The sequence below is a fragment of the Glycine max genome, chromosome 12, assembly GCF_000004515.6.
Source record: "Glycine max cultivar Williams 82 chromosome 12, Glycine_max_v4.0, whole genome shotgun sequence".
Lineage (NCBI taxonomy): Eukaryota > Viridiplantae > Streptophyta > Magnoliopsida > Fabales > Fabaceae > Glycine > Glycine max.
Window position 1 is genome coordinate 398,835 of NC_038248.2, and position 26,156 is coordinate 424,990.

At 33.2% G+C, this 26,156-nt stretch overlaps 3 protein-coding genes across 5 annotated transcripts; 1 reads left to right on the top strand and 2 right to left on the bottom strand.

The window, feature by feature from the left end:
• Positions 1-742: 742 nt before the first annotated feature.
• Positions 743-6,528, bottom strand: LOC100819495 (trehalose-phosphate phosphatase A). 3 transcript variants are annotated; one of them, XM_006591897.3, is made up of 13 exons: positions 6,205-6,528; positions 5,831-5,923; positions 3,021-3,504; positions 2,785-2,925; positions 2,613-2,684; positions 2,337-2,462; positions 2,162-2,218; positions 1,970-2,071; positions 1,776-1,853; positions 1,601-1,670; positions 1,437-1,507; positions 1,241-1,333; positions 743-1,038 (listed from the first exon to the last, which is right to left on the bottom strand). In XM_006591897.3, exons 3-13 carry the CDS (start codon positions 3,315-3,317, stop codon positions 976-978), a joined length of 1,170 nt encoding a protein of 389 aa, XP_006591960.1. In that variant the 5' UTR covers positions 3,318-3,504; positions 5,831-5,923; positions 6,205-6,528; the 3' UTR covers positions 743-975. The 3 variants fall into 3 exon arrangements, with proteins under 3 accessions (XP_006591960.1, XP_040863221.1, XP_003541164.1); XM_041007287.1 differs by having other exon boundaries at positions 5,831-6,520; XM_003541116.5 differs by lacking the exons at positions 5,831-5,923; positions 6,205-6,528 and adding an exon at positions 3,836-5,520.
• Positions 6,529-12,868: 6,340 nt separating this feature from the next.
• On the bottom strand, positions 12,869-16,868 carry LOC100786683 (BAG family molecular chaperone regulator 7). The gene is made up of 3 exons (XM_014764368.3): positions 15,525-16,868; positions 13,897-14,187; positions 12,869-13,311 (listed from the first exon to the last, which is right to left on the bottom strand). Exons 1-3 carry the CDS (start codon positions 16,203-16,205, stop codon positions 13,087-13,089), a joined length of 1,197 nt encoding a protein of 398 aa, XP_014619854.1. The 5' UTR covers positions 16,206-16,868; the 3' UTR covers positions 12,869-13,086.
• Positions 16,869-18,573: 1,705 nt separating this feature from the next.
• Positions 18,574-24,735, top strand: LOC100793394 (COP9 signalosome complex subunit 4). The gene is made up of 15 exons (XM_003539324.5): positions 18,574-19,403; positions 19,628-19,759; positions 19,846-19,997; positions 20,404-20,507; positions 20,632-20,692; positions 21,030-21,122; positions 21,221-21,321; positions 22,496-22,604; positions 22,699-22,743; positions 22,812-22,880; positions 22,958-23,049; positions 23,157-23,199; positions 23,637-23,696; positions 23,927-23,986; positions 24,523-24,735. The coding sequence occupies exons 2-15, from the start codon at positions 19,630-19,632 to the stop codon at positions 24,595-24,597; spliced, it is 1,194 nt and encodes a 397-aa protein (XP_003539372.1). The 5' UTR covers positions 18,574-19,403; positions 19,628-19,629; the 3' UTR covers positions 24,598-24,735.
• Positions 24,736-26,156: the final 1,421 nt, after the last annotated feature.

A 26,156-nucleotide genomic window follows, 5' to 3' on the forward strand; every position in this document is an offset into this window, starting at 1 on the left:
TTTCATGAAGAAAAAATCGTGGCATGTAATGTTTTTAAACTCAAAAAGAAATTAGTCTAATAGTCAGAGTATTGCTTAATTTGATCTAATAAATTAACACAACATATCTTTGTTATACATAAATAATATCAGTTCATATCTACATAAAAACTAGTATAGCTCTGAAAAGATGACTTACTGGTTGACAGCCCTGGTCTTTAAAACCATAAAGTTCAAAATAAAACACTATCGACTATTTGATTAAAGCTCTTATTCCTCAGTTCCAAAGCCGTAATGTTCATTGGGCCTTTTCTTTTTTTCTAGAGTTTCCAATTCTAATTAGGCCTCCAGCATACAATTAGTCCTTCCCAATTGGCTAATCGGCATCAGACAATTCCTCATCAACCAAGTCATTGGATCCTTTATACGTGGGGAACTTGCACAGAGACAAGACTCCAAATCCCGTGCCTTGCTTCTTTTTTTTTTTAGCAGTGCACAATAAAAAGCTAGTAACCTTTTTTTTTCTTTTTTCTTTCAATGGGCAAAAGAGCTAGCTATCACGGATATCTCATCAAAAGCTATCATAAATTATATTATTCAAACAGTCAAACTACATGCAAAATGACTTAACAAATGAATGATTTCGCATGTGTGACTCCCGTTTTAGTGGTTAGATATAGTGATCAAAACTGAAACATCAATGATTAAATATCAATACATTTGTAATGAGAGAAGGAAAAAAAAAACGAAACAACTCAGCTCATTCTTTAATTCTTTAAGATATTTATAATTATGAGTTGACGAATTTACAGCTACCACAAGAGCTTCGAGCAAAAAAACTGGGTAGCGACAACGCTGTTGTTACCAAAAGAGGTTCTTCTGTGCGTAAATCTGCTCCAGTAAACCTCTTGGAATGTTTCTGAGAAAACCAAAATCGAAAAAAGCTATTTTTATGACATAGTATAGTATAGCAGAGTATATTCTCTCCTCTATACACTATATAAGGCTTTTTAAGGTGCTTGATTTCCACAACACAAGGGACTTGAGAAATTCCATGACCTGTGGATACAATGATAAGGTAAATTTAAGTTAGGAGCAAATAATACCAACAAGATGCCACAAAGAATTATACCTAATGATCTATATAGCATTTTACAGTGTCTGTTGCTAAAAGCTTTTTTAGTATAAAAAATGAACAAATAACTACAAAAAAATAAATTCAAACAAAATATATAAACTCAGTTAAAAATGAGAGATTTACCTCTGACGGATCACGCAGAGAGTAAATTGCGTTGCTTTCTTTTGGTGCCGAAGACACCAAGATCCCATAACCTTTATTTCCCTCTCTCAAAACCTGTAACAGATTGTTCCATATCAGTATTAAAGAAATCAACAGAGCAAGGTGAAAATACAGGGAATAGGTGCGCCACACAACATCACTTAAACCTAAATATTACCTTAAATGCATCTTCGTCAGTCTGATCATCTCCAATATATATAGGAAGCACATCATCACAATTGTTTAGCCCTAAAAAACAATGCCTAATGTCAGTTACTGTAAAACAATGAACTGTGATCATTAAAAAAAGAAACTATACTAAAAAACAAAAAATGAACTCACCAAGTGACTCAAGTAAAAACGTGACAGCTTTTCCCTTATCCCAGTTAATCACAGGTCGGATCTCTAAAACCTGAAAAATAGTAAGCAAAAATTATAAACGAGAAATCTAAGCATTGAACAGTTGAATCTCCTAAAAAATGACTCAACAGGTTGGCTTTGGCTCTAAAAACAGTACCTTCCGCCCATGAGTTAAGCGCAAACGCGGATAACCCTTCAGAACATCATGAACATGTTGCCCCACCAAATCCCAATACTGTATTATTAAATTGAAAAGAAAAATATTTAGAAACATAGCAATGGTAATAAATTAGGAAAAAGGCAAATCAAGTTAGCAGAAAATTATTAAGCATAAGAACACAAGCCTATAACCTTTTCATCTACATTCCGGTAGTGCACAGATACACAAAATTTATTGTTCTCAACTTTAGCTCCTTTAATGTCTTTCGTACACTCTTCAAGAGAATTAAGTACCTGCTCAAGCATAAGCCAATCAGGATAACATGTTCTGATGAAAAAAAAATATTGAAAGGTGGCTCATGTTAGTATTTTTCAAATGCATACCTCATTAATCATGGGCAGAAATTCAGCAGCAGGTTGGAATAAATTTACTTCCTTACCCTGTAAATTTAAAGATAATAACAGAAGCCATTTAATAAAATAATTCAAGAAAGAGAACAGAAAGTGAGAGAGATATTCATAAAACAGATCACAGATAGAAACTTTCAACTCCCAGTACCTGCTTGTCTGTAGACCTAATGCAATTTGGGTGATTATCAGATACAGATTGTCTAACAGGCCCAATGATGTCCATTCCATGACTACCAGCATAATAGAGTTCTGTTAGTCCTACAAATTGATATACCTGAGCCAACAGGGGTAATTCGAAAGTTAGAACGAGCAACCGACAAGGAAGCTTCTTGAAAGCAGGAGTGTATGAAGTGGTGCTCAGATAGATAAGGGAATTAAAAAGAGATAGAAAATTGTCTGTTTTTTATAAAAATTGTTCAACTACCTTATCACGGCTTCTTCCACTAATTATTGCTGTTGGAAAATATTCTGCCACCTTTTTAACAGCAGCACGCATCTACAGTGTTGACAGGATTGTAATTAGCCAAAGAAAAATGAGAAAAGAATAAAACCCAATTGATGTTATGGATAGTAAACCCAAGGAGAGTACCACATACATTGTCGGACATGAAAGCACAGTCAGGATTATCCACAATTGGTGAAAGAGTTCCATCATAATCCATAAACAGCGCAATTCTTTTCCCTTTTGCATAGTTCATGATTTGATCAAAAGATGCAAGTGCGGATGGGTATTTTAGCTGTGAAATTAACAAATATGAAAAAAGAAATAGCATAAACAACCACCTTATCATTGTGAAATTCAGAAAACAACCAAAAGAGAAGTATGTAATACCAGCCAGCTAAAATAAGCACCAGCAGTTTCAGAATCAGATGATGCAAACCCATGGCCAACATCCTTTGTTATCTTCCTGGCTGGAGGTGAAGATGATTTCATGGCATCCAACCAACCACTAGAACGAACATCTTCAAGAATTCCTGTCTTCTTCCTCGGGATAGTCAATAACATTCCATGTGTAAAGGTTGTCCCAGCATGGGAGTAAGGCAACAAACTGGAATGCACACCCAGTCTAGACTTTGTTACAGGTGCAGCATCAGTGAGAACAGGAGTATGATTCGACTTCAAGTCCATGGGATCCAGATTTTAAATCAATTTACAGTCCAGCAACAATGTAAGAACTTTAAGGAGTATAGAGTACCAATCAAAATAATATTTATCAGATTTCCACTTCACCCAACTCTTTTATCAATAAAAAACCACCTCTTTAATGTTTTCTTGTCACTGCTCTTGGGGTAACAGTCCATCAACTGCTGAGCTCCTGAAAATAATGATCATATGTAATTGATTTACTTTAAAGTACTTGAATATCAGGTGACTGGAATAGTTTAAACAAATGGAAATCTTGAGTTTGAGTCCACTTTTACATCTTCCTATCAACTACCAAAGTGATAAAAGAGTTGCAGGCATGTATTGGAAACATGATTTTTAAATATGAAAAAAATATATAAATAATAAGCAGCATCCAATAGAAATGGAAAAACAACTTGTAGGTCTGACGGATGTGAGAGAAAACAGTGCACATGAAAATGCTAAAATCAATATCAAATCAATAAATAACGAAAGATGCTTGGGATGTATAGAAGTTATACTATGAAACGCATGAAGCAAGCAGAAGCAAGAATGGGAAGCAGAGAGCGAAAAAGTGAAGGGAGACAGCTTTAGGAACAGCTGTTATCAAAAGCATAATTATATAACAAATTTTTAACAACCATTTAAAAAATAAAAGGCAACGAAGTATTATTGATTCTTCCTATCATTTATTTATTCAATAGAAGGATTCTTCCTATTAATGATTGGTCTAAAAATGCAATTCACTAAAATCCAAATAAAGATGTTAAAGTGTCCATCCTACTAGTATGAGCTATATACATACACAAAGCACAAGTTGGCCTTAATTGACAACTAAACATTACTGAGGTTTACCTTGAACTATAGTTGAGTAATATATTAGAGTTAGGAACATGTTTATTCATGTACTTGTATATGAAAAGATTGAAAGAGAAAAAGCATCTATGACAATAGTATGCAATTACACTTTTTCTTGCTTTTGTAATTAGAATATTAAAAAAAAAGGAAACAATTTAACAAAAGGGAAAATGAAACAGTTTATCCTAGATTGCTGCTTATAAAATTGTACAGCAAGAGCAGGTAATGAACAGAAGAATTAGTATCATTTTCACATCATCTGTCGCTTGAGTAATTAACTATTATATTGACAAAAAGAGACAATCATGACTGGTACTAAAGGTAAGGTTCTCATTGCAGATTCGACTCTTTCCATATAAACTCAATTACCCCAACTTAACAGGGATAAAAGAAACCCATTTTAAGAAAATCAAAACAATACATACTCTTCCACACTTGATTACTAAAGGGTACTCCACTCCAGGAAAGGTTTCATTCAATGAGAATTGATCGTGACAACGATGAATGTTGTAGATATTTATTAAAGAATGGACAAACTACTTATATCTACTACAGAGTAACAACTAATTAAACATGACATGATTGAAATCACTAACAATGACTACAACACATGATGCAGAATAAATATGAAAACAGACCAAATTACACTTAAAAAATCAGGAATGAAAAAATCCAACTACCACTAACAAGAAAAGGGAAGATAAAAAATTTCAACAGCTTAAGTGTACTAAGCTGTTAATGATTAATGAAACAATTAAGAAATTGCTGATTTTCTGCATAATGTAAAGGTGTACTACCCCACTTAGTGGACACGAAAGAAAACAATACCATATGCAACCACACATCTTGGGCCTACAAAGAGTGGGAGTCAATAATACATATGGACCCAGAGCATAAAGATTCTGTGATGAAATAGACAAACTGACATAGGAATATCAATAAACAATGAAAAAGAATACAAATTTTCCCAAACTTTGTAAGGCACATTTCCTTCAAAACCAATTGTAAATTACAAGAATTTCCACGGTATAAGTTTAAAATACTCCGAAAGACAACCCCATGACCGGGAAATTGAACACAGAGTGATGTAGACTTCAGAAATTGACTTTTTCCTCATTTCCTTTATATTTTGCATTCTTTTAAATGGTTCACATTAGTTTACACGATGAGGACAACAAACAATTAGACTAAAAAAAATCAAGGGTGTAAACAAGCAAATCACATCAGAGCATAATCAAAAACAGCTTCAGGGAAGACAAATCAGAATCAATAATCGAAAGTACCCATCTCACGGGTCGGGAAAAACTGAAAAAACCGAATTGACCAATCACTCAAGGATCGGTCAAAATAGAATATGATTAACTAGAAAAAGAAAATGAACAAAAAAAAAACATTTTTTCAATCAAAATGAGTTGAAAAGAGAAAATAAAAAGGTGGCTTTGTATCCTAGATTCTGACCAGCTCCCAAAACTTTTAACACGAGATTGAATATATAATAATAATTACTAAAAGCGAAGGTAACACGAAACATTTACAAGTCAAAAACGGCACCGACCCTTTTGAATGTCTTAAAACTAAAAGCAAACAAACAAATTGGAAGGCAAATAAAATAAACAGAGGAAAGAGGGCAAAGAAGAAGAAGAAGAAATATACTTTACCTAAAAAACGAGCTCCAACCAAGGGAAGAAAGAAATGAGATTAGACATGAATCTTCAGAATCAGAATGCGGATTCTTGTTTTCGTCTAAATATCTTGAAAGGCGAAAACGAAGCACCAGTCAGAAGAGAGGAATACCAGATTAAAAGACGCAAATACTGATATTGTTTTTAGTTTGGCGGCCAATAAAAAAACAAAAAGGCTAAAAAGAAACAAATAAGAAAGGAGACAAAAAAAAAGGCACAAGTTGTTGTTTGGCAGAAGCTAAAAATGGGGTAATATTATGGGCAGCCAAACACGGACACAGAGACAATAGGGAAGGCAATGCGTTATTTGTACTTTCGGGGAGAAACACGAAAAGCGCAATAATATTCACCTGAAAAAAATAGTGAAACGAAACGAAACGAAACGGTGCGCAAAGCAAAGCGGCGAAGAAGGGAAGAAAGAAACAGGTAAATAAGGATCGTGGTATTTATAGCGTTTCGCCCCCTCACCAAACGTGCTTCACAAGGAAACCTTCCTCGGTTGTTGAATTGGGAAACAGCACCAATAAAAAACGCCCCCTGAATTCCTCTTCTCGCCCCCCGCGCGTGGCCTGCACTCTCCAACTCTAAAGCTGGCAGCGCGTGATCAGAGATGACGGCGCGTGGGTTCCTTATGATTAACGCACAACCAAAGTACGAAAAGGGAAGATTTGATTTCATTGGTTCGCGAACCCTTATTTTGATTGATTAAATTAAAAATAATAAGGGGAAAATGCTGGAGTGTGTGGAGACACGTGACGGAGGGAAAGCGCGTGAGGACACGTGTAAATGAGACGAGGTCGACGTGGCCACGATGGGAAGCGGGGCCCGCCACGTACGTGGGGACGACGTGAGAGAGCGTGTTGTCGCTTTTGGGGAACGAGTGGTAGTCGTCGGTGACGGTGGGAATTGTCGGAGACAGCCAGTGAGATGGTCCCACGTGGCACAAGTGGGGTCCACGTTGGGAGAAATGATGGCCTCATAATGAGGTGAAGTGGCATGGGATGGGCCTGATCTTGTCAACCCCGATCAAAGAGACACGTGTCTACAGTAACCTTAATAAATAATTAAACTTCACATCTGATTACACTTACATCTTACAAATATTTTTAATTATTAAAAGAACATATATACATTGAATTTAAAATTATTAAATATATATTCTTATAATTATTAATAAAAAAAAATCTTACCTCATACACTATATATATTACTATCTTATCTTATATAATATAAAATGCGAGATGGAGTAAAATGAATTCGATGAAAATAGGACAACAATAGTATAGCTGTATAGGTTGATGTCTATCAATTCCCCTCCTGTGTCTCGTTGTTGAGATTATTATTTAACCAACGAGACAGTTACACGATGATGATTCGTGGTTTTTAAGTAAAAAAAAGTTCCTACGATAAAATTATTATTATTATTATTATTTAATATTTATGTAATTATAAAATAATTTTACACTATCATATAATCATACATCAATGTCTGAATTATTTTAAAATAATTATTTTAAAAAATAATAAACTGATCGTATAAATCTTTTTAATTTGTGAATACATAACTTTTTCTTGTTTTCTATTATTATTATTACCTAGCACTAATTTTTATGATTATAATTTTTGGAAAAAAATATATTATTTTTATTATTAGATACTTTATGTCAAATCTTCAATCATTTTTAAGAATATAAAATTATCTTTTTAAGGTTTTATTTTCCTTCCCACGAGAATGTATCTATCAAAAATTAAATTAATAAAAAAATTATTTCAAATAAATGATGAGAAAATTAAGTAATATTCAAACTTTAAAATTAACCCCTTTAAATTAATGAGCTAAATTACTTAAGGGTTTTTTACTTCCACAATTAAGGCAAAATACTCAACACATCTACACTCCAAAAATATCAATGTGTTGAAAACAAATTCATAAACATCAATATTCAAAATATATCTACGTATTATTTCTGGAAGTCAAGTCCGAAGAGGTATCATGCATCTTAATTGCAAGTGAGCTGTTTTCCTAACAATGAAATGTCAATCTGGATCCATTAACATTAATTTCACCGGCAGGCTATAGCTTCTTTCATTTTGAGTCATTTACAGAGATGCAAGCATGACATCATCAATATGAATCAGACCTATCAAGTTTTAAATTCAAGAAAGCCTAGTTTCACAGTCAAAGAGTGGATTGTGTAACTATAACCTTCCCTAAATGCCAAGCATGCATGTGGTTTCTTTACCACCACACCCCAGATCCAAGCTAGCTATATATAATACTATTTTAGCTGGTTCTTAATGTATCTTAATTATGCAAACATTATAAATTTACATAATTGGAAACTGGGGGAGGGGGTTCATTTAAGACCCACAAAGACGTAGCATCACACACATATACGGATGCATATACTAAGTAAGATGAGTGGTTATACGAATGTGTGAAACTCTTTTGATCGACACAGATTTAATGTGTTATTCTTAGTCACAATCAGTAAATGATTGAAACAAGTTGTAGTAATTTATATACCTCAATCCAGTGGTATAGGTTCAAATCATCATGACTTTGAATATATGAAATAAAACAGGTCGGAAAAGGAAAATGTGTACTTTTAATGCTTTATATTTTATTTTTGTGGGTTTGTGTGTTTGAGTGAGGTTTTAAAATTTTAAAAAGGGTACCCTAATGTGATGGATTTAACGTTTGAACGAGGTTTTTGAAGTGTTTGAATAAAGCACTAAAATAAATCGTGTTTTATACAAGCTTGAATTTTGTGTTTGGGAAAAAGACGATTCATTTTAACATAAACAAAAACTATCCCGACATAAAAGAAAGAGAATTTCAAAATTCAATCCTAAATATAAATATTTCAATTTTAAGTTTGCATTACAATTTTTTTAAAAAGGCTTGACCAAATTAACTATAATAAACAAGTTTTACACATCCGTCCTGTATCTTTTCCCTAAAACTTGTGAAATGAATATAAAGTTTTAATATTTTTTTTTTATGAAGTGGTTGTGTGTGATTACGACATCTAGCTACAACCATATATATGAGGTGAATGTAACTCTACGCTACTCTGAAATATCATTTCATCATCTTAAAGTTAGCCATGGCTTCAACAGCAGTGGACCTTTTACCAATTTCAGATTCTATACATCACGGTTGATCCAAAGCCTCAATCTCGGTCGAGCATCTGCATGTTCTGCATGCAAATTGGTTGCTATTTTAATATTTCCTACAATCATCTTAAACTAGCGTCTATGTATGTCTCATTCCACTAAAAAAACAATATATATGTTGTTATTATCAAGTTCACTAGCCGAGTAATTCGATTTCCTCTTTCATCTAGTGTTGCTCTGATCTCCTATCTCATTGATGGAAGTTCCTAAAGGGATTCTAATCAAGTCACTAACGTCTAATGTGTTTATTTCTAATTAATTTTGAAATTCTATAAAAAAAATTGAAGATTAATTATTTTAATTATAACTTTCGTTTCAATTATTTTTTATTGTGAATTTCATTATTAATCTTGTATTATAGTATTTTAAAACATTTTTAATTACCTTTAAAATAAAATAAAAATAACATATATACTTTAATAAACATAATACTTTCGTTATTTGGATTAGCATGCCATTACCTTACGTAAGGAAAGGAAGCAGATAAACCAAAAAGGAATAAGAAAACCTATCTATTGAAGACTAGCTAACTTTTGTTTAAGAGAAAGAAAAATAACTTAAAATTGTTTATTATTACATTTTTTATCTTATTAATTAATAAATATTGATGTTTATATTAAAAGGACATAAATCTTTAATTATATTTTTTGATACATGCATAAAATTTTAATTACAATAAAAAATAAAGTTATCATATATGATTATTTGTGAGGGAATAATTATATACTAGTATTATTTATTCATTAGTTTTAAAATAAATATTTAAAAATAATATATTCTAATTAATTAAAAGTGCAACGTGAATGAAAAACAATATATAATTATAGGTAGAACAACAAAAAGGGAGGTGTGGGCCGAGTCCGCGCTGGCGACAGGAGTATGAAGAAGAAGTGATGGAATATGATGACATCAGCAAAGAATAAAAAATGGAAAGGCACCGTCATAGTAACTCTTGGGCTCCCATTTTCTTTAAGAATAATTAATATTTGTTTGCAAAATTCAACGCCGTGATATTAGGGCTTACTATATACAGATCACAATCAAACTGTCGAGGGCAGGCAATACGCATAGCACACCACACCAAACTACTTTCAATAGTCTTCCACTCTAGAAACTCCAACTTTCTAGGCTTCAATGCCAACAACAAAGTCAACCAAGTTTACTAATAATATGTTTAGTTTAGTAGAGAAGAAAAAAAAACTTTAGGTTTCTACACCTCAAACTTTAGTGATGGTAAAATACGTTGGACATTTCGGATCAACTCGTTTTGACCCATGTTTATTTGTCGGATCGATCGGGATCTTTAATCCTTTCTTGAACCTATTTTGTTTTATCCTACTAAAAAATAAGTTGAGATGTTTTTGTTGGTGTCTACCCAGATTTAGATGTTCATGTAGAATTTGGAGAAAAGTGAAATGGACTAACCTGTCAGCCTGTTTTTATTAAAAAAATAATAATTTTAGTATTTATTTTGGTAATTTATACATATATTTATTAATTTTTAATTAGTTTGTTTTTTATCTAAATAATTTATTGTTCAAAATTTAAGAAAATACATTCAATTTTTATAAACTTCATTGAAATGATCAAAGAGGCTATTAAAGAAATTATTGATCATGTAAAAATATTAACATTTTATTTTATTTTCATCGCATATAACAAAGAAGTCAATTTCGTGTATTACTACATAGTAAAAAACCTTGTTTTTTTACAAGTATTTTTCACTTTTATTTAGATCATGTAACATCATAATTTTTTTTTTTTTTACTTTGAGGATTTAGTATTTAATGTAATTATATATTTAAGACTCAAATTTAAAACTAATTGTATTATATTTTACCATAATTTTTATTATAACATATTTCCTTTTAAAATTTAAAAATAAGATTTAAATTGTTGGGTTCCCTGCTTCAAATATATTATTTGTTTTAGCTATATCTCACATATTAGTCTTTTAAAAGTTGCTCCATGAATTAAGGAAAATGAATATTTATAAATTACTTTTGACCTCAATTCCTAAATGAAGTGAAATGTTTTTATATATCTAAACAATAAGTAAAAACATCTTATTTTAATAAAGTTACACATAAATATTGTTATTGGAATAAGATTAAAACAATAAAAAGGGTTATAAGCCACATGCATAAAACTCAGATAAATTCTTCCAAATGCCTTCATATCTAAAATCCAACTAACTAGACTCACTTTGAGTTCTTTTAGCTTAAAATATATATTAGAGATACGGGTACCATGGCTACCATGTAACAAATACATCTGTTTTCGTCCGATAGAAGCAGTATCCTCACAACACCCCTTAATTAATGGGATCAAAAAATCACAGCAGAGGTTATGAATTATTTAAGGCAATAAATCACAGCAGCGTCACTCTGAGTATGTTTTCTTTTTTCCTTTATGCGTCAACATTGGATGACAATGCAGCAAAAATATGCTACTTAACGCTTAAATCAACCCAGACATGAAAGAAGACCAGGTAATAGGATAGGATTTGTACATAATAATGGAAGGTAGAGCTCCTTATATTGAAGTCAAACTGTGAGTGACTCAGTGATATCCAGATTTGGATTTTGGATAACTATTTCATATCCGAGAATTGCATGATTTGGATTAGCATTGCTTATCAAGGTTGGGGTCCCAATTTCGGATTGGGCTGACAGACATGGGCTGCGAGGCAATGAATAGTTTTAAGTCCAAAGGGGGGGGGGGGGGTTTAAAAGAAAAAAAAATTGAGTTCGTTTTTTCAATTACAATAATTTAATAAATAAATTTACATTTATAAAAGTCAGAAAAAAATAAAGTCCAAATAAAAATACCATAATATTATTTATCTATATTAAATAATTAAAATAAGTATAATTTGAATTTTCTTTTAGTCTCTCTCTCTCTTTTTTCTTTTGAGCAAAAAGAATTTCTATTAAAGTTGCCTCTTACGTCAAAAAGAGCTTGGATTAAATCCTGGATTTCCAACCCCAAAAATATAACATTATATATATATATATATGAACGTAGACAAAATTGAATTTGTGAATTATAAACTTACGCTCACTCGTATACAGTGCGATTTATTATGCTAGAGTATATAAAGGAAGAAAAACAAGCAGCGTTGCAAAAACTTAGTCTAAGTGTTTATTTCTGTGTAAGGTGTGGGATCACATTTTTTTATTTGTTTTTGGCATGCTTTCTCTATTTCTCTGCTACCTCTGCGCTAACCAAGGCACCTGGAACCGTAAGTGTATCAGTATCCACAAACTCCAACCAAACACGTCATAAGTCATAACTCAAAGATTGTGAAAGCTACCAACCTGTCTATAAAACCACATCTCTTTCATCAATCTCCACAATGAGTAGTGCAATGCACTTACATTCTATTTGTACTAGAAATGTTCCTAACTATTATTCGAGGCAAGCCTACATAATTCAGTAACCTTATTGTTTGCCATGTCTCAACCATTGATTACCAATGAAGTCCGTTGAAAAGTTATAATGTTTTTAATTTACACTAAATTAGTGAGGAAATACTGATGAATTAAAACTCCAGAGAAGTTACAAGGGGTGTAATTTATCCTTAAAAGAAACATTTCTATTCTCACTTGTCGACATTTGATTTCAATTAACACACTCCCACACACATTATTGTCTCTGTTTAAATGGCTTAGCGAAAGAGAGCTAACTAGGTGTTATTTCGCCCACACCTCGTTTAAACAGATATATTCACGAACGATAGAATTACCTGAACAGAGAAATAAGATGCATCGCATTCGCATTTGAGACTAACTTATTTACTGCAGACTAAAGGATAGATACAAATGAACAAGGTTCTCTAAATCGTCATAGTAAAATAACACAGCTCCAACACAAGCCAATCTTTTCGTCCAGAATGTGCCAAAAGTTCAGCAAAACAAACAGCATTGGAGGAAAAGCCTAATTTAGGAGTCTCGAAATCCTAGATTAAAATACGTCTCTACCAACAAACTACAACAGCAGAAGGAAAGCTCGAAATAAACATATAAAATATTACTTTCTTGATCTCAAAGTCATGCTTCGCTGCTATTCTCTGCTTCTTCAAGCATTTGCACAACCTGTGCAACCCCTTCTTCAATTTCCTTCCGGATGACTCCATCAGGCATATCAAATGTCCTTCTTTTGAAGGAGGAGAGTGATGCTGATCTTCCACCAGGCTGGGGATCTACCACATCAAGCATTGCTTCCAGCTCATCCACCATTGACCTCTTGGCAGATCTTACCATAATATCAGCTCCCTACGAAACAGGAAATGAGCAAATCTGTTAGATAAACCAATAAATGGTGGTATTTTGTTCCTTTATGGTGTTAGGCAACTGTCAAGTATTTCTCCCAACTCTCTGACTGGTACGCAGTTCTTTCCTGTTTATTTGGCTAGTAAACCATGACTAAATAGATAAAGTATAAATGCCTATTTGGTTTATAATGAGTTGACTTTTAGTGACTCGAATTTTTAATAACTGTATTTTCATTCACATCATCAGAATCACTGTTAAAATTTTACAGAAATAAGAGAACTTCCATGCTTAATTCCTGAACCAAATATAGAGACATGTAGATTGGAGGCAGTATCCAGGATGCTTGCACAACTGTTAAACAAGGTAGTAAAGATAATGATAAATACGATATCAGCTACCTATGACTATTCAAACTCATGTATATAAGCATGTTTTCTACTAGGTTATATTGTGTTCTCTGGACTATAAAAGTCAATTACAGACTTACTAATAAATTAACATTTGGTATGACATTTAGCAGTTCAAAAATTGAGGAAAAAATTCAATCTGTTCCACAAAGAAAGATCCAAAAATGGAGATCACTACCTCAATGGCATCAACAGTAAGGAGCAAGACAATTATTTTCTCAGAAAATCGCTGGCGTTCCTCCGCATTACAAGCTACATGACGTCGGTAGGAAAAGTTATTGAACTGGGCTCTGATTTCCTTTAATTTAGATTTTGCAATGGCCAGTTCTCTAAGGGCACGAAGAGCCTTTGACCTACGGATCAAGTAAGCTCTAAAGCTGATCTGGATCAACAATGCAGCATCTTGAGGAGACAAGTCCTTCTTTTTGCCCCTCTCATTTTGAACAGCTCCGAACCTCTTGGCAAATGCCTTCCTCAATAAGGAGTTAGATAAAAGCAGCAACACTCAGTATACTCAAAATCTTCCAAATTTTAAATATAGTAGCATTTATTTGTATGAATCTAAAATTCATTAAAAAATTTAAAAAAATACACCGGGGATGATAAAGGTGAAAAACAGAAAATATGCCACTGACTGAAACTCCAATGGTCACAGACATGTTTATTTGATAATGGAACACCATTTATTAAAAGTATTAATAAGAACATGTATTGAGCACACAGATTTCATCCTTGGATTTTGAATTGTATACATAAATCCCAGTCCACTAGCATGAAGAAAAATTAACAATGCATCTCCTACCCCTGGCACAGAATGCCAGAGCACAATTATCAAGAATGAGCAACCACTAATACGGAAGAAGGTACAACAATGTGAAGTCAACGTTTATGAAAAACAGATCAACAAATTTAAGAAACATAAACATTCATTAAATTATGAATCACAAGTACATAGGTAACCAGTAATGCTAATTTAACCAGATTTATCCATGTCCAATGACTATTGAAACCTATCAAGTCATACAAAGGGCTAGAAAGCTAACATTAAACATCAAATCCAAATTAAAATTTTCGACCAAGTATTAATATTTTTCCATTTACCCAATTTATTTTTTTGTTTTCTAAATCACAAATCCTCGTCCGGTAACAAATGACACATCATATGGCTCTAACATATCATTTAACATGCCGAGATGTGTATACTCCTTCAAAATGGAAAGGGATAGAAAACATGCATCAGTTGGACTATTCATGTTGCATAAAAAACTGTACTAGCTTACTCCTGTTTACTACATATAATGACATTTTAACTTTACCCCCTCCTTTATTTCTCTGAAACCTGGCATTACAAGGGATTTTCAGAGCTTAGAGCTTACATTTGTAAATTGCACTTTAGGGAAGGAGGGGGGAGCACAATGCATAGTGACTGTCATAAGCACAAATCACAGTTCACCTCAAGTCATGCTCTCTACTTCCTACTTACTTGTCTACATCTACATAAATCTACACCCAAAAAAAAAAAAACATAGAAAGTACAAGCAATAGACGGGTTAATAAGAAAGAGGCGCAGAGCAACAAGGAAAGAGGCCAAGACATGAATAGGCAAACGACGTCGCATTTAAACAACCTAACATGACAGTCAAAATCTAAATGCATCACTGTCATATGACCCTGATATTCATCTCAACAATGGATCACCGACAACCAAATCATTGGCCTACCAATTTAATATTCACAAACTCCACCCAACGAAAATTAAACAAGTTCACATGGCAAAACTCAAAAGGGAGGTGAAAGCTACCCAACCTGTCTCAAAACCACATCTCTATGACCACTTGGCTCGTGAATCTCCACAATGCGCGATCCATTTCCCTTCTTCTTCTCCTTCTCCTTCTCCTTCTCCTTTTTCTTCTCAGCATCCCCACTCTGCACCTGAAACGTGTACTTTCTCGAGCTCCCACTCTTCTCCCCTTTTCCCGTGATCTCAGCCGTCCATTTCACGTTCTTGGCAACACCCTTCAGCAACCTCTTCTTGTTTTCCTCCTCTTCCTCAGCATCCCACGTCACGTTCCTATCCTTCGGCACCTTCACCTGCTTCTTCATCTTCTTCTTCTTCTTCTCTTCTTCCTCAGCGATCTCCGCTACCCACTTGTACTTCCTATCGAACCCATTCTTCTCCGCTCCCTTGATCTCCGCCGTCCACGTGTACTTCCGATCTCCGCCGAGCACACGGTGGAACCGCGATTCCAGCTCGGCGACGCGGTCAGAGAGGCTCTGCAAGCGCAACTCATTATCGAGCTGCCTCTCCAGGCGCCGGTAAGCCAACGACGGCGCGTGGAGCAGATCTGCGAAAGCGTCGAAGGGGCTGGGAAGTGGCAACAGGTCGAGGTCGAGAGAAAGTGAGTCTTGGACGAGGAAGGGAGAAGAGTAGCATGAGGGGAAGAAAGGTGGCTGTTCGATGAGCTCAAATCGCCTGAATCGGCTCATGGTTGGGTGAGTGGAATCGGTGTCAACTCGTTGGGAATAATGTGATGTTGAAAGGGAATGATGATGGGTTTAAAGGGAAAGGAAATGATGAGGGTATAAGTGGAATTTGAAGTGGGGGATGACGGATTAGGTATGAACTTGGGGCGCCGCGTACTCGGAATCTTTAGACTCGTTGGGGCCCTTTTCTCCCTATTCCTTTGTGATCGGAGGAAAGTGTTTCTGCAACCAACACCCTTAATAATGTCACATCACTGTATCCTTTTCTCCCTATTCCTTTGTCAAGCTAATAGATCCAGTCGAGCTATGTTTAACTTTAAGTCGTTCTTAAAATTAGTTAGTCAAATAATTTGACTCAATATTTACAAGTTCAATTATCACCCGATTGAGTAAGTCATGCACGCTCCTAATGTGTAATTGATGATAATTAAAAAATACTTAGTATTTATTTTTTTTTAATCTTTAATTTAACTTTTGAGATAAAATATCTATTTTTTATATTTTTTTAAACATGTAGTTCGATAATGGGCTTATAGAACTCCTTTCATTTCAATAAGTGTTATCTTAGTTATTCTATGCGATATTAATTAATTTTTTATTTGTATTTCTAATATTAATCATGAACAAAAACAATAATAAATGAATTAATAATGATAAATTCAATTTATAAATCTGTTACATTCTTTCATGTATTTATTAACTTTCTTGGTCTATCTAAAAAATATTTAAGATGATCAAATACCTCTTGGGTGGTCGACAAAATGACGTAAGGGGATTGTTTTTACAAACAAATTTTCTTATAGGGTCCATTTTGAAAGTATTTTTAGGGAGGGTCTTTTTTTTTAGTATTCTGTCATAAGGCTGGCGGGTTCCTTTATGCTAGAAAGTAGCCAAAGGTCCCGTAATTGGAGATGGCGTAAAGCGGCAAATTTGGAGGCCACTTAGCCTATTTTGTCATTCGTAATGGCGAAATGTTTTTTTGTATGAAAATTTTTTTGAACTTAAAACGGGTATAACTTTTGATATAAATGTCCCTGAGACCCATAATATGTCAAAATGCTCGAAATTGAACGAGGAATCGCCTGACGGGACCTCTGACTGCTTTACTGCATAAAGGAACTCTAATCCCCTGAATTCCTCATTCAATTTTTAGCATTTTGACATATTATGAGTCTCAAACGGACATTCCTATCAAAAGTTATACCCGTTTTAAGTTAAAAAAAAATTCCGTACAAAAAAACATTTCACCCTTACAAATGACAGAATACGCTGCGGGGCTTCCAAATTTGCTGTTTTACGCCATCTCCAATGGTGGGACCTTTGACTGCTTTACCGCATAAAGGAACCTGCCAATCCTACTGGCGGAATACCCAAAAATAAAAATCCCTCCCTATAAATACTTTCAAAATGGACTCTCTAAGAAAAATTGTTTGTAAAAACAATCCCTTATGTCATTTTACCGTGTGAGAAATGTACAAACAATAATGTTGCTGATGAGATGACTTTTCTAGTTTTTTCGTTCCAAGAAAATGTTTGGCTTGAAGAACTCCACCACAAGTTGTTAGTTTGGCAAACTTTTATGTACAAAACAATTTATTCACTTTTTTTTTTTTGGCAAATAGGGGCTAAAGTCCCGTAATAAATTTATTTAAAACCCGAAATCAAATTGATAGTACATAATCCATAATAACATTCCCAATGAAAACATGACAAAACTCAAACAATATTTGCTCTATATAAACAAAAGGTTGTTTTGTTTGATGAATCTAAATATACATAAATTTAACTAATTTTATTTTTATTTAATGATAGAATTTCTAAAATACTTTTTCATTTAATTACAAACCTATTTCTAATGATTATATTTTATTAATGATATAAAGTTTCAATAAATAACATTTTAGAAATAATCTTATTTTTTATTTGATATTAATAAAATTAAATATTTTTCAACTATCTCTTATTCAATGTGAAAATAGTTATTTTTGTTTATATATGGATTCTAAAGGAATGCAATTTATTCACTATTGAATAAGATGAACCACCATTTTCCATTAAAAGAACAAGACTAATTATGGAATAAAAGGTATATAAAACTGTATCTTATTTTCAAAACGACAATTGTTTGTGCTTCGTTTGGTGTTTTATAATTGTAGTATAGGCATTGAAATTCCTAAAAATACATTTTCAACTATAATCCAAATATAGCCTTAATTCCGCGATAACAATCAGGTTGGAGTCAAGGTTGGGTAGCCTCCATTATAATGAACAAAACCAATGATTATTGATTAGTTAAGCTCTTCAAATTTGCACCTACCTGGGTTCACTCGAAAACATAACTATAGAAAGAGAAAGAAAAGTCTAAGAGCTGTTTTTTTTTTTTTTTTTTTAAATAAATATAATTTTTATAAAATATTTTCCAAATTGGAGTGCCTGTGTATTAGAGGCTCATTCGTGTGTGTGGTGAATATCTGAAGTGGTTCCACTATATTTTTCATCCATACATCACTGTTCAACAAAAGAGACCCTTCATAATACTTATTTGCATTATTTTTTGTTGGCGTTATTTGAGAGGACGACTTATGAACTTAGTATTATATATCATACATCATACGAGGTTGATTATTGAAATTGCTTACGCTTATACCTCCCGCAACACTTATTGACGCTCACACAATTAGAAATTTCAGCCGAACGTAAGTGACACCCCTACCTTCAATTATTATATAACAAACACTTATTTTCATTGTGTGCGTAGAGTAGATACAAAACATTTTTTTTTCTGTTATGTATTTCTGTTCAGTTGCACAACAGCCTAAATTTATTTCCATCAAAGTTAATTTTGTTAAAAAAAAAAAAGTTGTAAAGTGAAAGATAAAATGCGAATAACAAAGCTCTAAAATTAATTCAATAACTTTAGCTAATATTTAGGCCCAGCCCAAAGTAAACTTGAAGTCGAATAAGGAGGCCCAATGAAAGCAGTGTCAGCATTTTTTTGGGTCAAATGAACCGGATGGAACAATATTCAATAGAAATAAAGAGCGAAGGACAACATATGAAGGTGAAGAGGGTTGAGTTCAGAGTTGAAACTTGAGAGAGTGTCGTTGATTCCAATTTACGACGGAGGAGTGAGGAATCACAATCTCCACCGGCGAAACCTGTAACTGTTGGCGACGCTCAACACTCGCACTACGCCGATAGGTAAACCTCACCAACCGATTTCACTCTCTGCTGCATAATAGTCGCTATCTTTTCAGTGTTTATTTGTTAACGTTTAGTTTTCTTATTGGTGAATGAAGTTACGACTTGCTAGAAATATTGAGGAATCTAAAATTCTATACTAGTTTTTTTTTTGTTTTTTTAATTAGGTTTTATAGATTTGGTTGCGTTGTGTTGATGAATGTTAACTTGTTAACGTGCGACAGTGATGGAGAGTGCTTTTGCAAGCGCCTCTGCGATTACTGACCAGAGGCAGAAGATAGAGCAGTATAAGCAAATACTTGCTGCTGTCATTTCATCTAATGACATTGTTCAGGCTAGGAAATTCATAGATCACAGTTAAGTCTCTTTTCTCATCTAGGGTTTTTATGCGGTTAGTGCTCCTCATTTTCAAGCTCTCAGACCTTTGAATTTCATATTTCAGTGTTATCAGATGATGTTCCATTAGTAGTGTCTCGGCAGCTTTTGCAGACTTTTGCTCAAGAGTTGGGAAGATTGGAGCCTGAGATACAGAAAGAGATTGCTCATTACGCCCTTGCCCAAATTCAGCCTCGTGTTGTGTCATTCGAAGAGCAGGTTTTAAATTTTGTGCATTCAGCTGAAATACTGCATGCTTTAATGTTTTCTCTCAATAAATAGGAAACGTTTAGTTATTACTTGTTAACTGCAATTAGGAAACGTTTCTCTCAATAAATAGAACAAGATAAAAAAATTAAAAAAAAAACTACGGTTCTGTGTAATCAATTATCATGTAGATTTTCATTTAGTTTCGTGGATATTACTTATTTACTTCTTTAGGGATTAAATTCTTCAATACAAAAGATAAGCAGGAAAAGAAAAAGGGTGATTTAGTTATTTCGAACACAACAATTGTGCTCTTTGGCACAATTTTATAAATTGTAGTGAGGTGGTGTCTGTGAGAGGAATGAATCATTCTTTTTCAATTCAATTACTCTAATGGCCACTTGTTGTTTTATCATAGGTTTTAGTTATTAGAGAGAAACTTGCTGAGCTTTATGAATCTGAGAAGCAATGGTCTAAAGCAGCTCAAATGCTCAGTGGTATTGACCTGGATTCAGGAATGAGGTCTCAGAATTTCTTACCTCCTAGTCTTATATTTATTTTCTTGTGTAGACTATTATAATTATAATTCAGCCAAAACTTAAAATGTCTCTCATTTACTTATTTGTACTTTGAATTATTTTATCAGGGTGATAGATGATGCATTCAGGTTGTCAAAGTGTGTCCAAATTGCTTGTTTATATCTTGAGGTATTGACTCTTTTGTGCAATGAAATCCATATTTGATTGAAGTAGTAGCTATTAGGAGTCATAACAAGCCACACAAGAACATGAGTATACATATCTATAATTTTTAGAGTCTTAAAGCATGCCCTACCTATTCTTGTTCCACATTTTCATATTCAAGAAGGCAATATTTTTATAACTGAAGCGTTTATGTTCCTCATACTCTTATGCACATGCATAAGAAATAATTTTAATGCTGTAAGTATGGGGATGTTTCTTCCTTTTTTAAATATGATTGGCATACTTGTTATTAATGCCAGAGGCGTAAATTTAATTGAAATAAATTTTGCTTATTTGGCAGGATGATGATGCTGTCAATGCTGAAGCTTTTATTAATAAAGCATCATTCTTGGTCAGCAATAGTCAGCATGAAGTACTGAATTTAAAGTACAAGGTTTGAAAATGATAGCTGCTAAAGGGTAACTGATCTAAAAGATAGATGCGTGAGCCTGCCTCATCTGTTTTTCCCATTTTTTTCCTATTTGTTTTCAGGTTTGCTATGCAAGGATCTTAGATTTGAAGAGGAAGTTTTTGGAAGCAGCATTACGGTATTATGATATATCTCAAATTGAGAAAAGGCAAATAGGAGACGAGTATGTATTTTCGTGTTATTTTTTCCTCCCTTAGTTTTTTCTAATCATTTTAGTGTGAATTAAGATAATCTGTTTGCATCTTGACTTCTTTTTGTCATTATACCCCCATCGTTTTTTCTTTTCTTTCCATAATAGGAATAGTCTCTCGCGTTTGCCTATATATTCTTCAGCTTAGATTTTCTTTTGAAATCTCTATTGTTGCAGATCCCAGAATTTAGCTTGATACTACAATCCAAATCCTAGTTTAATAAGGGTTTGTTTCACTTGTTTGGTTTGAGATTTTTTTTTGTTTCATTCACTCTGTTTTTTTTTAATTACCAAAACAACACCCTGTTATCATTTTTGTTCTGTTTTCAAATTTTTATACAAGAAACAGGGAAAATATTTTTTTGTTGCTTTCTACCCAATTTTTTTAAAAAAATACTAAAGAGTGAAAACAAGGTGACATTTTTATATTTTTATATTTAAAAGTATAAACAGAAAACATTTTTTCAAATCACATGGGCCCTAAGATTCCAACTAACAACCATACATGGATGCTTGATTGAATGCTTAATACTTGTGTACCTGATATTTGTGCCAGAGTATGAACCTTTGACACTGTAAACGGAACTGCTTAGTGCGTGTTTGGAAAACTTTCAGAAACTGCATTTGATGCCAATCCACCATTTACTTTCTTTCACATTTAATGCTATTGAAAGTTACACATAAAAACACACTTTTTTCAAGTATTTTGGCAAACTGCAATTTATATGTTAATCTTGTGCATTACCAGATAAGAGTCGTGGCCTTCCTTAATTCTGATGATAACATTCACATATTTTTTGGGTCCATAATGAATCTAATTCCTAAACTGGATTCCAGTTTGGTCTACAAAACAGTATTACTTCCTCAGTCCATTGGGAGGCAATAACTACATCTTGTAATTCACATTTTATGTTTTAAATGTGGTATCTCAGCATTTATTAAACCAATAGAAGAACTTAATATGTGAGTGAGAACCTAATGATGATAAATGTCATACGTATCATGAACCTTGGCTGGTCCCATGGCCAGGAATAAGCCCATATTTATAATATCTTTGGCATGTGTCCAATGTGGTTTATGTTTAGTCTATATATTACATATATCTGAAATGGCTCTTAGGCAGTTATCTTTATTTATAATATTATAGGGAGATTAATGAGGAAGCTCTTGAACAAGCTTTATCTGCTGCTGTTACATGCACGATATTGGCAGCTGCAGGACCTCAACGTTCTCGTGTTCTTGCCACTTTGTACAAGGTGAATGTTTACTCATTAAACAATATACAGATTTTAGAATCCTGTTTGCAAAGGTCAAATCTCATCATATATAATGCTTGTGGGCTTGGATTAGGATGAGCGGTGTTCAAAGTTGAAGATCTATCCAATATTGCAGAAGGTATCTCCCTCTCCCTCCCCTCTCATATGGCCTTCCACACGGATCACATAACATCTCTTGAATATCAGGTGTATTTGGAGAGAATTCTCAGAAAACCAGAAATTGATGCTTTTGCAGAAGAATTGAAACCACATCAGGTTATTTTAGTTTATACTGTATCTTCATATTTTTGGAAGTCATAGTCGGTAGGCCTCAGCTTTTTCTTTTCCCACAGCAAGCTCTTCTTCCAGACAATTTCACTGTGCTGGACCGTGCTATGATTGAGCATAATCTTTTGAGTGCTAGCAAACTCTATACTAATATCAGGTTTGGGAAATTATACTATCAGTTTATTTCTTCCTTATGTCTAGATCATTTTAACATTATTGCTATTAGGTTACACACATTTTAAGCTCTGTATGCCTCTCTTGCAGCTTTAATGAGCTAGGCACACTGTTGGGGATCCCACCTCACAAGGTATAGAATTTTGTCTCAACAGTTAAACTTATTTTTTGGCAAAGAGCAAATAACATACTCTATTGAACTTACCATTTCATGTTTCTGGTGTATGTCCCTTTTCCATGTTGAAGATTTATTTTTGTTTAATCATCCAATTTAAATAATGAAAAAATGTTCAATGGTCAAAAGGAGTGCTAGCAACACACTTTAATATACTTTTATTGGTTAAATTTTTTTGGAACTACAAAATCATGAATGAGACTTATTAAATAAGAAGTGAGACCTACAAAATTTTGATATTTCCAATAAGATTATGCCGATAATAAAAAGTGTGTTATAAAGAATGTGAGAGTGTGTTGTTAGCGTTTTTCTCTCTCTCAACGTTCAATGGTCCTAAAGTTTGTTATATTCTATTTATGTTGATATTTCTTTCTCTCTAACAATACTTTTCTCAGGCTGAGAAGATAGCATCAAGAATGATTTATGAGGATAGGATGAGGGGCTCTATCGATCAGGTATTAATAACCATTGCGACCTCTGTTTATAAAAGTATTATAAGGAAATATAAATAATAATTGAAGGAATCTTCTTGCTGGACTGCTGTATGGGAACTAGGGAAAGGCTTAGGGTATGATGTAGGGGAAGAGTTTTTAGCTGTTCTGAGAGTGGGGAAAACATCATTGTAAGGTTTTTAGTTTCTCAACCTCTTTAAAAAGTTATGGTCAATTTTTGTGATTTATTGCAGGTTGAGGCTGTCATACATTTTGATGATGACACTGAAGAGTTGCAGCGATGGGACCAGCAGGTAATTTTGTTATAAATATCTGATACCTTTGGATGCAGTGGTCGTAGGATTAAACAAGTAATCAGGGGATGGTCGTAGGTGGATTAAATAAATAATCAGGGAATCTCACACGCCCATAATATCTGCTGCGGCTACATAAAATTTGTGAAATTTCCAGTGATGTTATAAAACTTTTAAAAAGTAAATATTCTTTCCAATTTTAATCTTTTTCTTGAAGAATGAATCTCGGAAAAAAGTAAGTTGATGTTGAGTTTAACTTGTTGATATAAAATATAATCAATTCCAATGAACCTCAAGAAAAGGAGAATTAGAAAAATAGTGTACTTGTTAAGTATGTTACGTTTTGTGCTTAAATGTACTTGTAGGATTGACTTGTGTTGTTTGTGTGTGCCTTTGCACTAGCATATAGTACTGTGAGGACTGAGGACCATATTGTTTAACTTCTGATGGAGCGAATGAGCGTGTTGTGCCGTTTAGTAGTAACCTTCAGTAGTTCAATTTCCTCGCCCTTTTACTGATAATGGTTTTTGTTGCAGATTGTGGGCCTATGTCAAGCCCTCAACGATGTTTTGGATAGCATGGCTAAGAAGGGTTTTCCGGTTCCTGTTTAACGTGGATGGTTGACAATTTCTTTGTTTATACATTCTTAGTAAATCATCTTTTCTTTTTCTTTTGTTGATTTTTTGTGAACTTCACTATACAAACGATCCCATTAATTTCCTCATATATTAGATTCCAAATTTGGTTTATCCCAAGGGCTTGTTTAATTACTGCTTCTGCTTAACGAGATTCTGAAACACATTTTGGTTGTGCCTTTTGGTTCTCCACAGGTATTTACATTCTCGAAAATTTTATTCGGGACATCTTTTATTTGTGGTTAAATGATGTTGTCTGCTTATTTTTTTTTTATCTATTGCATTTGATCAGCAACATTATTTATTAACGAAAAAGATTGTGTTCCGCTAGTTTTGTTAAAACATCTGCAGACCATTCGGGGGGAAAGCCCCGCAGGAATTCTTCTATTTATTTAATTATTTACAAATAATTCAGCTTCGAAGTATTATAGTCACGACTTACGACACAAGAATACACAATGTCTACTATAAGCGAATGCGTCAATTTTTAAATTTGTAAGACATGTTGAGAATAATATTAGTATAATGTTTCGTAAAAAATCAGTGTAATATATAAAACATAAATCTTAAATCAAAATAAAGATAATATTTCATAAATCACAAGTTGAATGTAATATACAACAAATTTTCATTTATTTAATCAGTATGACATTGTATTATTACTTTTAATATGATATAAGAATGTGAAACTAATTAATATAATACTAATTTAGTAAGAGTCATAATAATATTTTTTTTTCCTTCATCACATAATTTCTCTTATAACAAATTTGTTCTTTCCTCACTTTTGTTCGAAATATTGTAATTTTTAACATGTTCAATAATCTTCATTAATTTGATATAAAAAAATATTTATTTCATGTGTCTTATTTAATCAAAACTAATTTAATTGATTTTTTTAAAAGTAAAATAAGGAATGTGGAACAATCAAACAGGGATGGCTAATTATTGTAAAGATTAACTTCCATTTCTACAAAAATGAAAGATACTCATCTCTTATCATGGGATTAGGAAGTAGGAAAATGCTTAATGGTACAAAAAAAAAAAAATTGGTATGAATTGCACGAATGACATGACTCGTCTAATGTATTGTTATTTTTTTTTTTTTTTTTTGCTTTCGTTCATGTGCCTGCCTGCTCCATTTTTTGGCCACTTCAATTTTCTTTTTCTTTTGCAATCTCAATTCCCCTCAACAAAACTCTCACTACTATTGATATGTGTGTGTCTCACATACTTTGTCATCGTACAAAGACAAATAAAGACAGGAGTGGTAGGGTTTGTGCAGTGAAGTCAACGACTAGAAGTAATAGTCTAACGGATTTGGTTTCTCTTGATTTTGTGACACCAGTGGTACCTTTTTCTTCGTGCTTTGAAATTGAGCATTTTCCTTCAATGGTTTAAAAGGTTGCATTTGTTTACCAGAGAGGCTGCTAAGGCTTTGGTGCGAGTTTGCGAGAACTTTGCACCATTAGCGGCACAATATTAAATGGTTGTTATTTATTTTTCTCTTAAAATTTAATTTATTATTTCTTAAA

Excerpts from the sequence above, each read along its gene's own strand:
- LOC100819495 (XM_006591897.3), bottom strand. The coding sequence starts at position 3,317 with ATGGACTTGAAGTCGAATCATACTCCTGTTCTCACTGATGCTGCACCT. Across the intron at positions 2,072-2,161 it reads TTCTGCCCATGATTAATGAG|GTACTTAATTCTCTTGAAGA; the intron begins GTATGCATTTGA and ends ATGCTTGAGCAG. Across the intron at positions 1,671-1,775 it reads GCTTAACTCATGGGCGGAAG|GTTTTAGAGATCCGACCTGT; the intron begins GTACTGTTTTTA and ends ACTATTTTTCAG.
- LOC100786683 (XM_014764368.3), bottom strand. The coding sequence starts at position 16,205 with ATGAGCCGATTCAGGCGATTTGAGCTCATCGAACAGCCACCTTTCTTC. Across the intron at positions 14,188-15,524 it reads GAGATGTGGTTTTGAGACAG|GCATTTGCCAAGAGGTTCGG; the intron begins GTTGGGTAGCTT and ends TTATTGAGGAAG. Across the intron at positions 13,312-13,896 it reads TTACTGTTGATGCCATTGAG|GGAGCTGATATTATGGTAAG; the intron begins GTAGTGATCTCC and ends CCTGTTTCGTAG.
- LOC100793394 (XM_003539324.5), top strand. The coding sequence starts at position 19,630 with ATGGAGAGTGCTTTTGCAAGCGCCTCTGCGATTACTGACCAGAGGCAG. Across the intron at positions 23,200-23,636 it reads TGGGGATCCCACCTCACAAG|GCTGAGAAGATAGCATCAAG; the intron begins GTATAGAATTTT and ends TACTTTTCTCAG. Across the intron at positions 23,697-23,926 it reads TGAGGGGCTCTATCGATCAG|GTTGAGGCTGTCATACATTT; the intron begins GTATTAATAACC and ends GATTTATTGCAG.